The 18,015-nt window shown below is 34.4% G+C and overlaps 1 protein-coding gene across 1 annotated transcript in view; it reads left to right on the top strand.

Moving 5' to 3' along the window:
• Task7 (TWIK-related acid-sensitive K[+] channel 7) overlaps positions 1-18,015 on the top strand; it is a 439,213-nt gene that overhangs the window by 323,687 nt on the left and 97,511 nt on the right. The window contains exon 5 of the mRNA XM_089091908.1: positions 15,063-15,181. Coding sequence (XP_088948034.1) covers positions 15,063-15,181 — 119 coding nt within the window. The remainder of the gene's footprint in view (positions 1-15,062; positions 15,182-18,015) is intronic.

The following is an 18,015-nucleotide window of genomic DNA, read 5'->3' as shown; positions in this document are numbered from 1 at the left end:
CTCTCGCAATTCATGACGGGTCAAAATGAAGAAGATATTGGAATCACCATGGTCAAAAACTCTTGACTGAGTGTTTCCAGCCCTCCATCTGGAAAACTGAAGAAAATCACATTTTAGCGCGGAAAGCATTCATGCGTCCTTATTGTTATTAAATAAAAAAAAACAAGTTTTTTAAACTGAAAGTAAGGAGCGACATTAAAACTTAAAACGAACAGAAATTATTCCGTATATGAAAGGGGCTGTCCCCTCCTCAACGCCTCGCTCTTTACACTAAAGTTTTTTATTGTTTTAAAAAATAAAGTTGTGAGACAGAGTCAAACTTTAGCGCAAAGAGCGATGCGTTGAGGAGGGGACAGCCCCTTTCATATACGGACTAATTTCTGTTCGTTTTAAGTTTTAATGTAGCTCCTTACTTTCAGTTTAAAAAACTTGTTTTTTTATTTAATTTCTGATCGTTTTTTAGTTAATGCAGCTTTTATTTTGGCTCGCCGTCATTGAATAAGTAAACAAAATTTGCATAAAAATTTTACTTTTCTTTTGCTAAATGGCTGTCTCTAAATTTGGTTCTGACGTAATTTACAAATTAACTTACGTAACGAACTTCTATAGGCCTATTCGTATATTTTTCTTCTGGCAAAAAATACAAAGTTGCAGATTTTTGCAGATATGAGCTTGAAACCTATGTTATAGGGTTTTCTGATACACTGAATCTGACGGTGTGATTTTCATTAAAAATTTTTCACTTTTAGGGGATGTTTCCCCCCTGTTTAAAAAATCGGGTAAATTTTCTCAGGCTCGTAGCCTTTGACGAGTAATACTAAACTTAAAAAAATGCATATATTTAGAATCAGCATTATAAGCCCATTCTTTTGATATATTTATTGACATCAATGGTCCGTTTTTAAAAGTTTCACTTACTATTGAACCGCATCGCTTGTTTTTTTTTATTGTTTTTTTTTACGTATATGGCATTACTTATATGATGGGGTTCTCCCCATAGTCAATAACACGCTCTTTACGTTAAAAGTTAAAAAAAATTTAATTCACAAACCCCTGAGTCACAAAGGCCGTTTAATTAGAATAGATAGCTCTTTTGAAAGCACTAAAAAAAAAACTGTAGCGTAAAGAGCGAAGTATTGACTTGGGGGAGAACCCCCTCATATACGTAATTATTTCTATTCATTTTAAGTTCTAATGTTGCTTCTTACTTTCAGTTGAAAGTACTTGTTTTTTTAATTTAATTTCTGATCGTTTTTTAAATAATGCTTGGAAATCCGGCGCCCCCTTCATAGAAATGTCCCTGACCCCAAAGAAACATCCTCCATGGAAAGATTCTCCCGAGTAACCCCCTCCTCCAGCCCCCCTCCCCCCACCAGAAAAAAATTCTTCCTGAAAATGTCTGTATACTTCCCAATAGCCAATACAATATGTAAGCAATGGGCAAAGTTCATAACTTGCAGCCCTTCCCCTGGGAACTGTGGGGGATTAAGTCATCGTAAAAGACATATTTATTAGATTTTCGACTATGCTAAACACAATGGCTATCTCAAAATTTTAATTTGGTGACTTTGAGAAAAAAATGAGCGTGGGAGGGGGCCTAGTTGCCCTCCATTTTTTTTTGGTCACTTAAAAAGGGCACTATAAATTTTAATTTCCGTTTCGATAAGCCCTCCTACGATATTCTAGGACCACTGGGTTAATACGATTACCCCTGGGAAAAAAAACAAAAAACAAACAACCAAAAACGCATCCGTGATCTTTCTTCTGGCAAAAAATGCAAAATTTCATATTTTTGTAGATAGGAGCTTGAAACCTCTGCAGTAGGGTTATCTAATACGCTGAATATGATGGTGTGAATTTCATTAAGGTTCTATAACTTTTAGGGGGTCTTTCTCCTTTTTTTTAAAAATCAGCCAAATTTTCTCAGGCGCGTAACTTTTGATGGGTAGGACTAAACTTGATGAAACTTATATTTTTGAAATCAGAATTAAAATCTGATTCTTTTGATGTTTCTACTAGTACCAAAATTCCGTTTTTTAGAGTTTCGGTTACCATTGAGCCGGGTCGCTCCTTACTTACAGTTCGTTACCACGAACTGTTTGATTTGTATCTCCTGGCTAAATCGGGGCACTTGACTATCATACAGCTTCAGCGCTTTTTAAATGCATTTTTGAAATCTAGCGCTTATATCTAAGTATTTTTTTTATAATTCGTCCTAGTAGCATATGAAACTAATTTTTTCACCAAAAATGGAATATTTGGTGTCATTTCTGTATTAGCCTACAAAAATGACTTCGGATTGAAATAAAAATATGCCTTTGGAATCAACATGGCTTGAAGTCCTTAGCTGGAGGCTTTCAGCCTTTCTTTGGAAAACCCACGGCAATTAGATTTTAGCCTGTATACCACTGTTTTGCTTCCTTTTTTTTCCGGTATTAGTCATGATTTCAGCTAGTCTTATAAAATGTAGGTTATTGTAACTTTAAAGCGAAACTGAATCTTCTGGAATTGTATTTGATCAAATTACAAAAAATGAATTATCTATATAAAAAGAATTTACAATTTAAATGTTTTGCTATTTAGCGGCAAATATTTCACCCCTTTCAATACGTTCTCTCGGGAATCCAATTCTTATTACAAGCTGTATTTGTACTTTTAAAGACTTTTTTATACACTGTTACTAGAAATATTCGAGAAAGAAAATGCTCTGGAAAAGCATCGGAATCCGTCAATGGTTTGATTTTAGGAAACACTTGAGGGGTTAAATTGAAACTGTTTCTATGGAAATTAGATGCTAATTGGCACGCCTAAAGAATACGGAAAAAAATTTGACATCCTAATTTAAGGCTTATCAATTTAGCTTTCTAAAGAATTACAAAAGGGTTCCAACTCAATAATGATTTCTACGGATCGGGGGCGGGGGGGGCTAAGAAGATGCAAGAGCAATAATGCATGACTGAAGACGATATTTATTAAATATGAGTAAAATCACCAGCCCAAGTAAATGGCATACAAAATACAATCGCAGCAGACAGATAGAAGAGTCAGGTAGACAAAATTAACGAAATGTCTGCCATCTATCAGTTGACTACATTCATTTGCTAACTATGAGCTAGCCAACCATGCAATTTTTCCTCCCACAAATCCTTGTCGTTAGGATTGTGGCCCAAAAATACACGTTTTAAAAATTTACTTAATATCCCATTGTCACAAACAGCCAAAATATTCAATTTTATTTATGATGAATCCCAACCCTTTCAGACCCCATCTAAGACACCATAGGAAATTACAAATAAAGGATAAGTAATATTCTTGAGGCCAAATTGAATAAACACTCTCTGAGATTAATTTTTCTTTCCTACATATAATTGGAATTATAGCTGACAGTTTATTTATGTGTAAAGCATAAACGGTGCTACGGTACTACGCTGTAACTACGGTGTTACGCTGTAACTACGCTACGGTGACTGGTAAAAACCAGTCACCTGATAAAAACTCTTAGTTATTATAACTTAAATTCTTTTGTCAAAAATAAACTTTGGAATAAGCATAAGTCTTTGGAGATTTGTCATGGAGAAAACGATAACAAGCGGGTTCACAAAAATAATTTATAGGGAAAAGATCAAAAGTTGAAAATATTTTATTGGCTAGTTGAAAGAAATTTTGGATAGGGGGGGGGGGCTATTGAGCCGAAAAACAAGATGAATCTCCTTGAACCGTCTATGTGGGCTGATACTTCATCTTAACCAACTGTAGTCGGCGAACTTTTCGAAATACTTACAACGATTTCGCTTCAGCTAAATTAAAAAACAATGAAGTCGTTTATTTGTGTTCAATTTTACCACTTACCGCTTAATTTTTCCCTCCCCATAATAAAGTACTTCGTATTATTTTGAAGCAGTTTGGAATGAGCTTTTGTAATATTCTCATAAGATTCTAAGTTGTTTGCAGACGAATATCCGTTCCTTAGTCCTAAAATAAAAAAAAAACAAGTTTTTTAAACTGAAAGTAAGGAACGACATTAAAACTTAAAACGAACAGAAATTATTCCGTATATAAAAGGGGCTGTCCCCTCCTCAACGCCTTGCTCTTTACGCTAAAGTTTTTATTGTTTTAAAAATAAAGTTGTGAGACAGACACAAACTTTAGCGTAAAGAGCGAAGCGTTGAGGAGGGGACAGCCACTTTCATTTACGGAATAATTTCTGTTCGTTTTAAGTTTTAATGTCGTTCCTTAGCCTACTTTCAGTTTAAAAAACTTGTTTTTTTTATTTAATTTCTGATCGTTTTTTAGTTAATGCAGCTTTTATTTTGGCTCACCTTCATTGAATAAGTAAACAAAATTTGCATAAAAATTTTACTTTTCTTTTGCTAAATGGCCGTCTCTAAATTTGGTTCTGACGTAATTTACAAATTAACTTACGTAACGAACTTCTATGTTCGTATATTTTTCTTCTGGCAAAAAATACAAAGTTGAACATTTTTGCAGAAATGAGCTTGAAACCTGTGTAATAGGGTTTTCTGATACGTTGAATCTGACGGTGTGATTTTCATTAAAATTCTTTCACTTGTAGGGGGTGTTTCCCCCCTCTTTAAAAATCAGGTAAATTTTCTCAGGCTCGTAGCCTTTGATGAGTAATACTAAACTTAATAAAATTTATATATTTAGAATCAGCATTATACGCCCATTCTTTTGATACATTTATTGACATCAAAATTCCGTTTTTAAAAGTTCCGATTACTATTGAGCCGTATCGCTTGTTCTTTTTTTTATTGTTTTTTTTTTATTACGTATATGTTATTACGTATATGAGGGGGTTCTCCCCTTAGTCAATACCACGCTCTTTACGTTAAAATTAAAAAAAAAAAATTATTCACAAACCCCTGAATCACAAAGGCCGTTTAATTAGAATAGATAGCTCTTTCGAAAGCACTAAATAAAAAACTGTAGCGTAAAGAGCGAGGTGTTGACTTGGGGGAGAACCCCCTCATATACGTATTAATTTCTGTTCGTTTTAAGTTCTAATGTTGCTTCTTACTTTCAGTTGAAAGAACTTGTTTTTTTTTTAATTTAATTTCTGATCGTTTTTTAAATAATGCTTGGAAATCCGGCACCCCCTTCATAGAACTGTCCCTTACTCCAAAGAAACATCCTCCACGGAAAGATTCTCCTGAGTAACCCCCTCCACCCGCCCCCCCCCCCCCCCATAAAAAAATTCTTCCTGAAAAGGTCAGAAAACGTCCCCATCACCAAACCTATATTTAGGCAATGGGCAAAGTTCATAACTTGCAGCCCTTCCCCTGGGAACTGTGGGGGATTAAGTCATCCTAAAAGACATATTTATTAGATTTTCAACTATGTTGAACAAAATGACTATCTCAAAATTTCAATTGGGTGACATTGAGAAAAAAAATGAGCGTGGGAAGGGGCTTAGTTGCCCTCCATTTTTTTAGTCACTTAAAAAGGGCACTAGAACTTTTAATTTCCGTTCCAATGAGCCCTCCTACGATATTCTGGGACCACTGGGTCAATACAATTACCCCTGGAAAAAAAAATAAACACGCCTCCGTGATCTTTCTTCTATCAAAAAATGGAAAATTCCATATTTTTGTAGATAGGAGCTTGAAACCTCTACAGTAGGGTTATCTCATACGCTGAATATGATGGTGTAATTTTCATTAAGGTTCTATTGCTTTTTGGCGGTCTTTCCCCCTTTTTTCGAAAATCAGCCAAATTTTCTCAGGCGCGTAACTTTTGATGGGTAAGATTAAACTTGATGAAACTTATATATTTGAAATCAGAATTAAAATTTGATTCTTTTTATGTATCTATTGGTATCAAAATTCCGTTTTTTAGAGTTTCGGTTACTATTGAGCCGGGTCGCTCCTTACTTACAGTTCGTTGCCACGCACTGTTTGATCATAGGCAGCGCAATCGCGCTGCCTAAGTAAAGAACGATGTTGACGCAATGTATTATTTTTTTTTCTTACCAGGGCACTTCGTATCGAAGGAGTTGTCGTAGAAACTTCGAAAAGGGCTCATTCGATTGGAAACTGGAATGACTAGTGCCCTTTTTGATAGTCGAAAGGGATTCGAAGGCAACTAACAGCCCTTCCACGCCCACCATTTCCCCAAACACATCCAATCAAAATTTTGAGAGAGCCATTTTCTTCAGCCTAGTTTATTCCTTTATAGAATATATGTTTTTGAGGAGGACACTCCCCACAGCCCTCAGGACAAGGGTTTTAAGTTATGCCCTGGGGGCATATCAGGTTTTTATAGAAAGCTTTGTCGTGGAAACTTCAAAAAAGGCTCTTTCAATTGGAAATTCAGAGGGCTAATGCTCTTTTTAATAGTCGAAAGTGATTGGAGGGCAACTAGCCCTCCTCTCACGCCCACCTTTTCCCCAAACACATCCAATCAAAATTTTGAGATAACAATTTTATTCACGTAGTTGAAAGTTCTGGAAACTAGGTCTTTGGGGATGGAAACCACACCTCCCCCATAGCCCTCAGGGCAAGAGTTGTAAGTTATGCCCTGGGGGCAAATAAGGTTTTCATACAAAGGGTTGTCGTAGAAACATCAAAAAGGGCTCATTCGATTAGAAATTGAAATAGCGAGTGCCCATTTTAATAGTCGAAATTGATTGGAGGGCAACTAACTCCCCTTCCACGACCGCCATTTCCCCAATCACATCCAGTCAAAATTATGAGATATCGATTTTGTTCAACGCAGTTGAAAGGTCCGGAAATTATATCTTTGAGCTGGACACTCCCACCACAGTTTTCAGGGCAAGGGTTGTAAGTTATGCCCTGGGGGTATATAAGGATTTTGTAGAAAGTGTTGTCGATAAAACTTGAAAAGGGGCACATTCAATTGGAAATTCAAACGGCTAATGCACTCTTTAATAGTTGAAACTAATTGAAAGGCAAATAACTCCCCTCTCACGCCAACCATTCCCCCAAACACATGCACTCAAAATTTTGAAATGCTGATTTTGTTCAACATAGTTGAAAGTTTTGGAAATTAGGTCTTTGAGGATGATAACACCCTTAGAGCCCTCAGGGACAGGGTTGTACGTCATGCCATGGGGGCATATAAGGTTTTATAGAATGTGTTGTCGTAAAAACTTCAACAAACGCTCATTTGATAGGAAATTGAAAGGTCTATTGCCCTTTTTAATAGTAGAAAGCTATTGGAGTGCAACTAGCCCCCTTTCACGCCTTGTGCCCTTTTTAATAGTCAAAAGTTATTGGATGAAAACTAAACCCCTCTCATATCCACCATTTCCCCAAAAACATCCAATAAAAAATTTGAGATAGCCATTTTTTTTACGTAGTTAAAAAATCTGGAAATTAAGTTTTTGAGGATAAAACTCCCCCCAAAGCCCTCAGGGCAAGGGTTTTAAGTTATAACATTGGGGCATATAAGTTGTTTGTTTTTTTATAGAAAGCGTTATCGTAGAAACTTCAAAAAGGGCTCATTCGGTGGGAAATAAAAAGGGATAGTGCCCTTTTTAATAGTCGAAAGAGATTGGTGGGCAAGTAACCCCCCTCTCACACCCACCATTTCTCCAAACACATCCAATCAAAAATTTGAGATAGCTATTTTGTTAAACGTAGTTAAAAGGTCCGGAAATTATGTATTTGAGGATGACACTCCCCCCAGAGTCCTCAGGGCAAGGGTTTTAAGTTTTGCCCTCGGGGAATATAAGGTTTTTATAGAAAGTGTTGTCGTAGAAACTTCAAAAAGAGCTCATTCAGTTGGAAATTGAAAGTGCTAGTGCCCTTTTTAATAGTCAAAAGTGATTGGAGGGCAACTGACCCCCTCTCACGCCACTATTTCCCCAAACACATCCAATCAAAATTTTGAGATAGCCATTTTGTTCAACGTAGTTGAAAGTTCTGGAAATTAGGTCTTTAAGGATGACAACCCCCCTCAAAGCCCTCAGAACAAGGATTGTAATCTATGCCCTCGGGGCATATAAGGTATTTGTAGAAAGTGTTGTCGTAGAAACTTTAAAAAATGGCTCATTCGATTGGAAATTGAAAGGGCTAGTGCCCTTTTTAATAGTCAAAAGTTATTGGATGAAAACTAAACCCCTCTCATATCCACCATTTCCCAAAACACATCCAATAAAAATTTTGAGATAGCCATTTTTTTGACGTAGTTAAACAATCTGGAGATTAAGTTTTTGAGGATGAAACTCCCCCCAGAGCCCTCAGGGCAAGGGTTTTAAGTTATAACATTGGGACATATAAGTTGTTTTTTTTTTATAGAAAGCATTATCGTAGAAACTTCAAAAAGGGCTCATTCGATCGGAAATAAAAAGGGCTAGTGCCCTTTTTAATAGTCGAAAGAGATTGGTTGGCAAGTAACCCCCCTCTCACGCCCACTATTTCCCCAAACACATCCAATCAAAATTTTGAGATTGCTATTTTGTTCAACGTAGTTGAAAGGTCTGGAAATTATGTATTTGAGGATTACACTCCCCCCAGAGCCGTCAGGGCAAGGGTTTTAAGTTTTGCCCTCGGGGAATATAAGGTTTTTATAGAAAGTGTTGTCGTAGAAACTTCAAAAAGAGCTCATTCAGTTGGAAATTTAAAGTACTAGTGCCCTTTTTAATAGTCGAAAGTGATTGGAGGGCAACTGACCCCCTCTCACGCCACTATTTCCCCAAACACATCCAATCAAAATTTTGAGATAGCCATTTTGATAGTTGAAAGTTCTAGAAATTAGGTCTTTAAGGATGACAACCCCCCTCAAAGCCCTCAGAACAAGGATTGTAATCTATGCCCTGGGGGCATATAAGGTATTTGTAGAAAGCGTTGTCGTAGAAACTTAAAAAATGGCTCATTCGATTGGAAATTGAAAGAGCTAGTGCCCTTTTTAATAGTCAAAAGTGATTGGAAGGATTGAGATTTTCAAACAGTTCGTGGAAACGAACTGTAAGTAAGGAGCAACACGGCTCAATGGTAACCGAAACTCTATAAAACGGTATTTTGATACAAATAGATACATCAAAAGAATCAAATTTTAATGCTGATTTTAAATATATAAGTTTCATCAAGTTTAATCCTACCCATCAAAAGTTACGTGCCTGAGAAAATTTGGCTGATTTTCGAAAAAAAGAAGGAAAGACCCCCTAAAAGCTATAAAACATTAATGAAAATCACACCATCATATTCTGCGTATCAGAGAACCCTACTGTAGAGGTTTCAAGCTCCTATCTACAAAAATGTGGAATTTTGCATTTTTTGCCAGAATAAAGATCACGGGTGCGTGTTTTTTTTTTTTTTATCCAGGGGTGATCGTATCGACCCAGTGGTCCTAGAATATCATGGGAGGGCTCATTGTAATGGAAATTAAAAGTTCTACTGCCCTTTTTAAGTGAAAAAAAAAATGGAGGGCAACTAGGCCCCCTCCCACGCTCATTTTTTTCCCAAAGTCACCTGATCAAAATTTTGAGATAGCCATTTTGTTCAGCATGTTTGAAAATATTATAAGTATGTCTTTTAGGATGACTTAATCCCCCGAAGTTTCTGGGGGGAGGGCTGAAAGTTATGAACTTTACCCAATGGTAACATATAGTATTGGTTATTGGGAAGTATACAGACATTTTCAGGGGAGATTTTTCCTGGTAGTGGGGAGGGGGGGGGGGGGTCGGGGGTTATGTGGGAGGACCTTTCCATGAAGGAAGTGTTCAGGGGGGAAGGGACATTGCTATGAAGGGGACGCCGGACTTCCTAGCATTATTTAAAAAAAGATCAAAAATTAAATATAAAAAAACAAGTTTTTCAACTGCAACAGCAGCAACATCAAAACTTTAAACGAACAAAATATATTACATATATGATTGGGTTCACCCTCTAGTCAATACCTTGCTCTTTAAGCCAAAGATTTTTTAGTACTTTCATAAGAGCTATTTATTCTAATTAACGGCCTTTGTGATTAAGCGGTCATTTTTAAAGAATTGGAACAAAATTCGAACTTTCGCTTAAAGAGCAAGGTATTGACTAGGGGTGAACCCCCTAATATACGCATTAAAAATATATGAATATAGAAGTTTGTTACGTAAGTTAATTCGTAAGTTACGTATATTTATTACTAATAAAAACGTTCGTAAATAAAATTAAACAAGTTTCGAGAAAGCCATTTAAACAAATAAAAGTAAATTAATATGGAAATTTTGTTTTAATTATTCATGTACGGTGAGCCAAGATCAAAACCTTCATTAATTCAAAAACGTTCAAAAATTAAATTAAAAAAATAAGTTTTTTTTAACTGGAAGTAAGGAGCTACACTAAAACTTAAAGCGAACAAAAGCTATTCAATATATGAAAGAGGTTGACCACTCGTTAATACTTTACTCTTTACACTGAAGTTTTTTCATTGTTTAAAAAAATAAAGTGGTGAGAAAGAGTCAAACTTTACTTTAGCGTAACTTTAGCGTAAAGAGCTAGGCTAGGCTTAGCTATGTTAGATTAGGTTAGGCTGGGTTAGGTTAAATTAGGTTATAAATCTCAGAAATGGGGGGTTAAAACCCAACTCAACCCAACCTAGCCCAGCCTGTTACCACCAAAGCTTGCATAAAACTGAATGTTGACTGGCAAAGCTGATTAAATCCAAGGAGAAAAAAAGATATTTTGGACATTCATGATAATATGTATATATATATATATATATATATATATATATATATATATATATATATATATATATATATATATATATATATATATATATATATATATATATATATATATATATATATATATATATATATATATATATATATATATATATATATATATATATATATATATATATATATATATATATATATATATATATATATATATATATATATATATATATATATATATATATATATATATATATATAAGGGTGTCATATGATGCCTTAGCATGCAAAAGCTCCCGCATTTTCAAGAAATGATAGTTTAATTGTATGACTAGATGATGTTAGGAGATGATAGGTAATTGTAGTTTATTTGAAAATGCAAAAACAGTAAATGAATTCTTTTTCTCAAGACGTTGCTGCGCAATATATAAACATTAATTTAAAGAGTCTGGTCTGAGGAGAGGCAGCCCTCATTAAATTTAAGATAACCTCGGGCATACTATTAAAAGTAAACATAAATTAAATAAATAAAAAATATTTTTCGAGTTGAAATAGAGAGCGACATTTAAACTCAAAACTAACTCAAATTATTCCAAAAATGAGTAGATTCCCTCCTCCTCAACCCCCTTTCTTTACGCTAAAATTTCAGTATGTTTGAACCAGGTAGCCCCTTCTGTAGCCCCTATGGTAGCCCCTATGTTGAAGAAGGTAGCCCCTTCCTACGTTTTGAATAATTTTTGTTTTTATTAGGCTTTAATTCTACTTTTTAATTTCGTTTGAAAAAAGTTGTTTTTTTGGGTAAGTTCCTAAAGAAACCAAGCCAATTTCACTATAATTACCACACCCACTCTCATCGGTTTTCTTATCAAGGAGTGTGATATTTTCTTATCAAGGAGTGTGATATGCTGAAATATTTTCTCCAGCATACAAATAGCAGGCCAAACTATAAAGTCTTAAAAACGAAAAGATTTAAATTTTTATTTTCTTTTTCCCTGAAAAAACTATGTCAATATAAAACGAACAGAAATTAATTAAAAAAACCGTTTCCACAAAATATGTTTTTCAAAGAAAATTAGAGAACTCCATTAAACTAAAAATAAGCAAAAATAAAATAAAATAATCTACCAAGCGTGAATTTACCACAAATCAGCATCGATAAATAAATGAAACCCGAAACGAACAGAAATTACAATAAATAGCTGGGTCAAACTCAAAACGAGCAGAAATTAACATGAGTAGGGCTCAAAACCTCTATGCCTTCCCAAGGCCAGAACATAATTTGCACTTTACTGAAAAAATACAAATGAATGTGCATTGCCAGTTTAATATACACATACTTATATTTATTAATCAAAATGTTAATAATATTTGATTTATTAAAATTATTAAATAAAAAAAACAAGTTTTTTTTACTGAAAGTAAGGAGCGACATTAAAACTTAAAACGAACCAAAATTATTCCGTATATGAAATGGACTGCCCATTGCTCAACCCCTTGCTCTTTACGCTAAAGTTTTTATCGTTTTAAAAAACAAAGTTGTGAAACAAAGTCAAACTTTAGCGTAAAGAGCGAGGGGTTGAGGAGGGACTTTTTTGTCAACTAAAAAGGGCACTAGAACTTTTAATTTGTGTTCGAATGAGCCCTCTTGCAATATTCTAGGACCACTGGATCGATACGATCACCCCTGGGGGAAAAACAACAACAAATAAATCTTTCTTCATCCGTGATCTTTCTTCTGGCAAAAAATACAACATTCTACATTTTTGCAGATAAAAGCTTGAAACCTCTACAGTGGGCTTCTTTTAGACGCTGAATCTGATGGTCTGATTTTCAATAAGATTCTATTACTTTTAGGGGGTGTTTCGCCCTTTGTTCGAAAATATGATAAATTTTTACAGGCTCGTAACTTGTGACGGGTAAGACTAAACTTGATGCAACTTATAAGTTTGAAATCAGCATAAAAATCAGATTCTTTTGATGTATCTACTGGTATCAAAATTTCGTTTTTTAGAGCTTTGGTTACTATTGAGCCGGGTCGCTCCTTACTTACAGTTCGTTACCATAAACTGTTTGATAAGATTTTAAACCTCGTCTTTTTATCTTATCCGGAAGTAACAGACTTCTGTTTGTTGTTTTTTTTTTTTTGTTTTTTTTCATCATTCAATATGCTCCTAATCCTTGGCCTCCTTTTAGGAAATAGCTGATAAGAATTAATCAGTCTACTGACCTCCAAAGATTGTTTCTAAGGTCAGGCATTGCTCGCAAATGTCGAAAGTTTCGTAATAAGTTCCAGACTTTACTGTTTTCATGGAAAATAACCAGATAACTTGGCGAGCCAAATTTGGTTCCCTTAAAAAACAAAACTGTTGGAACTAGATTATTGGAGAGTACAGAAACCTTCTTCTTAAGATAATATGATTAGTCTTTTGTAATTAAAAGGGTAAACTTTACCTATATTTTCTTAGGAAATTCAACCATTCCACGACATAATTGATGGAGTATTCTAGATTAAATAACAAAATGATTTACTGAAAATAAAGGAGAACAAGTAGATAAAGATTAATGAAATTACCGTACCAAAGCTTGGTCTTGTTCATAAATTAAATGAACAACAAACAAACAAAAAACAATTTGTTTTCACCTGAAAGTAAGGAGCACCATTAAAACTTGACACGAGCAGAAATTATTCCGTATATGAGGAGGGCTGTAACATCCTCAGCGCTTAAGCCTTACGATAATATTTTAGAGATCTTTAAAGATACTTCTCATTCAAATTCAACGGCCCATGTGATTGAGAACTGAATCGTTTTTGAATCTGTGATTGAATCGTTTTTAAAGATCTGTGACAAAAAGCCAAAACTTTAGCACAAAGAGTGAGGTTTAAGGAAGGGACTCTCCCCCCCCCCTATATATGGAGTAATTTCTGTTCGTTTTAATTTTTAATGTTTCTCCTTATTTTCAGCTGAATTTTTTTTTTTTTAATTAAATTGCAGACCGTTCTTTCAAATCATAGCACTAAATACCCTACCCTCCATGTGAAATTTTCCCTGGAAAATTGTTCCAGGAAACTTTATATTTCTTTATATTTCTCGATAACAACTAGCCTACTAGACTATAGGTGAACAATGGACCAATTGTGTAAACTAAAGCCCGTTTTCCAGGGACTTGAGGGAAAATTTCATCTCTAAAGGCATAATTATTGGGCCTTTCAACTATTCTGAACCAAATGGTATCTCAAATTTTTATCAGATGTCATTGATGAAAATTGGGCTTAGTCTGGATGCCCTCCAATCTCTTTGATCACTTAAAATGGGCAATAAGGCTTCTTTTTTTTAAATACGCCCTCTCCGGATCTTCTAGGATCATTGGTTCGACACGATCACCCCTAAAAAAAAGTAATGCATTTCCGTGATCTTTTTCTGGAAAAAATACGATATTCCACATTTTATAGATAGCAGCTGGAAAGTAGAGTTCTCTAATTTTCTGAATCTGATGGTTTGATTTTAATAAGGATCCCTTGATTTTCTGGTTCTGTTTACCCTGTTTTTTGAACATCAAAGAAATTTTCTCAGCCTCGTACCTTTCGATTAGTAATCCTTACATAATTATATAAATTTGGAATCAGCATAAAAAGTCAATTTTTTTGCTGCATCTCTAGGTGTCGAAATTTTTTTTTTTTTTTTTTTTTGAGTTTCAGTTACTGTTGGTCTGTGTTCTTTACCACGAACTGTCTGATTGGGTACGAGAAAGCCGGCAAAATAACCGGGGACTATAAATAAATGACGACTCTATAAAACTATGAAAAAAATGAAAAGAAATAAAGATAAAGTGAAAAAGAGTTTTCTAGTGAATCGACCCACAGGGGGAAGGGTGCTTTCAGCCTTTCGCCTTTTGAAGATTACAGATATATAAGCAATGCAAAGTTTTTGTAGTATTCAAAGATATGACACTTTTCAGGTGATTTTTTTTTAAACATGAGTCCCTTCCCCACTAGAAATTTGTTCACTTGCTTTCATCCTAAAAAAAAAGAAAAAAAAACAAATAGCCTTGTTCTAGCTGATCTATTGTAACAGTTTTTTTGCCCACTTGAGGAAAGAAATTCATATAATTTAAGACCAAAGCATTCATTAACAGTTTCTTGTAAAGAACTGAAAAAAAAGGAAATACTCAGTCCAGTAGTAACAAAAAGAAAAACCCTGGTCTAAATCCTCGGTATCCCTCAATTTTATGCATTGTTGTTGTTTTTTTCATTCTATATGTTTTATTTTTAGTTTCGTATTTTTTTTTTTTTTGGCGCTAATTAAATAAGTTCAGTTGGTATAAATTTTATTCTAAGTGTTATAGCCCGTACTACGCTCTTTTTCTTTATTTTTAGTACATTAAGTTCGAAACTCATTAACTTAGTGTTTTTCTTACAGAATGATAATGCCTTAATGACCCGGCCTGGCTATGTTGCCTTCTGCTTATTTTTCATCTTGTTTGGCTTAGCCGTGATAAATGGTTCTACAAACTTATTAATCCTGCGGTTCATGACAATGTAAGTGAAAGCAATTTATTTTCTTAGATAATAAATAGGAAAAGCCTTGAATTCCAGCCTAAAATTGTGAGATCCTTATATATTGGAACAACTAAAAAAATGCTGTTCAGGGTAAAATTTTTTGGAAAAATTATAATGAAAAACTTAGCTTTTAATCGTAGCAAATAAAAAAAGAAGATATCCAGAGATTTGTCGGAACTCAAGTCATCCAGCATGACTTACCCAGTGACTTATCGGTATTATTTTTAGATATGTATTCTTTTTCTTATGGAAAATCCAGACAGACTTAAACTACTTTTAAAGACTTAAAAGACGCATGACTTTTCAGGACTTTTCAGGTTGGTTGATCTCTGCCCATTGGTTGGTTCTAATTTTTTACTGGCTTTTCATGGATGATAACTGATCTAGCTGCCGAAGTAACCTAACATACTTGTCATAACTTAACTTTACTTGATGAACAGTTCAGAAAGCGTCATAGACTTACAGGACCGTCTTGTTAATACAGCATAATAAACAAAGCAAAAATATTTTGTAGGTATTTTCGAAGACCACACTGCCTTTCCATGAAGTGCAAATAACAATTCAATAGGGATAAATCCTTTTATCTGACAGCAAAACAACAAAAAATTTTTGGATATTTTGGTCATCAGCAGATAAACTTTTTTTTTTTACAACTTTGTTCAAACTTTTCTCCTTTAGTAGTGCCTAAATGTAAATTGAATTTTATTCATGGTGGCACAATCTTCTTTTCCTTATATGGCACAAGAAAGTGTTGTTGATTTATAATGTTTGCGTGTCTCTTATGGGTGTTTATATATTTATATACTTGTTTGGTGACATTATCCCCATACATACGACGTAGGTGCTTTCGAAGACCACACCGCCTTTCCATGACTTACAAGTAACAGTTCAATATGGACAAATTATTTTATTTGACAGTGAAACAACAAAAAATCTCTGGATATTTCGATCACATTATCAGTGGCCGTCATATCAAAAATTTACTGATGATAGCCTTTATCGTCTATCTGTCGATAGACGAGAGTTTATTTGCTGATGACTACCAGTCTTATGTGTGCCCGAAATATCCAGAGATTTTTTGTTCTTTCACTGTTAAATAAAAGGATTTGTCCCTTATTGAACTGTTATTTGTACGTAAAATATTTTTTCTGTTATTGTGAGTCAGGAATTAACTTGATCAACAGAACGGTTGGATCAACCTTGTCGAAGATCAGATCCAAAACCTTCAATGTTAAAGAAAATGGAAAACAGGCAATGGTAAGGCGTAAGTTCGAAATTTATGCAAAAAAGTATGAAGTATCTTTATTTTAAAGACGGATACATGACAAAAAGGATATCCTAAATGAAACATAAATTTGCTATTTGAAACAGTAAACAGTTTCTGTGATGAAAGTATATTTTTATTTTCTAAGGCATTCTTTAGTGATTTAGCTTGTCTTATGGGATATTTAACTATGAGTTACAAATATGAATAAAATGTTAAGAGATTAAATTTAGAAGCTAATTATTCTCTAATCCATGTTTTGCGGTACTGACTTAGTCACTCCCTTTTCTACAAGAATACAAACACTTTTGAAATGCGTTACCTGTAAAGAATATGAAGTTTTTATGGCAAAACTATTTTTCAACGTTTGGTCTCTTTCTAATTTTTTTTTCAGGCTCGCATCCCGTGTCCAAAAACACTTACAAGATGCTTTTTTTTTTTTTTTTTTTTTTTTTTTCATAAAAATTCGTAACATAGTTTCTTGGTTTTAGTGGAACATTTCATTTATTTTGCATTGATGAATCGGACATCCCCCCTCTAGACATTACTCAAGTTTGAGTTGTTTCGTTAAACGTTGCTTTAAATGAGTAATCAAAAATGAATAATAAAAATAACTGTATTCTGGAAAAGGCTATTTGCCTGGAAATGAAAAGTGAGGTAGATGGAAAGACAAAGAAAAAACCAGCAAATTGATGTGATAATAACTAAAATGTAAATTAAAAATTATATAATAGCGATAAGGAAATATACCACCAGAATCCTTCGGTAAGGTTGCCCGTTTGGCAAATTCAGCCAATTGTGTAAAAACTACAAACAAGCCTATTACAGCAAATTCAGCCAATTGTGTAAAAACTACAAACAAGCCTATGACTAAAATTATATTAAAAAAAAACAAGTTTTTTCAATTGAAAGCAAGGAGCAACATTAAAACTTAAAATCAACCGAAATTATCATGTATATGAGGGGGTTCGCCTCCTTGCTATTTACGCTAAAGTTTGAATTTTGGTCCAATTACTTCGGAATGCCCCGTGGATCACAAAAACCGTTTAATTAGAATAAATAGATCTTTTGAAATTACTAAAAGCACTTTTGCGTAAAGAGCAAGGTATTGACAAGGGGGTGAACCCCCCCATACATGTAATAATTTCTGTTCGTTTTAAGTTTTAGTGTTGCTCCTTACTTTCAGCTGTAAAAACTTTTTTTTAATTCAATTTCTGATTGTTTTTTAAATATTGCTGGGAAATCCAGCGCCCCCTTCATTGAAATTCTCTTCCCCCATAAAAAATTCCTCCATGGAAAGATTTTCCCACGCAACCGTCTCCCCTGACCCCCCCTCCACTAAAAACAACCCCCCCCCATGAAAATGTCTGTATACGTCCCAATAACCAATACTATATATAAACGATGGGCAAGGCTCATAACTTCCAGCCCTTCCCCCGGGGACTGTGGGGGATTAAGTCGTCGTCAAAGACATAGTTTTTAGAATCTTCAACTATGCTTAAGAAAATGGCTATCTCAAAATTTTGATCCGGTGACTTTGGGAAAAAAT

This window comes from Artemia sp. Qi Xiang Cuo, chromosome 7 (assembly GCF_049724085.1).
Source record: "Artemia sp. Qi Xiang Cuo chromosome 7, ASM4972408v1, whole genome shotgun sequence".
NCBI classification, from domain to species: Eukaryota; Metazoa; Arthropoda; class Branchiopoda; order Anostraca; family Artemiidae; genus Artemia; species Artemia sp. Qi Xiang Cuo.
This window is presented reverse-complemented; position numbering and strand designations above follow the sequence as displayed.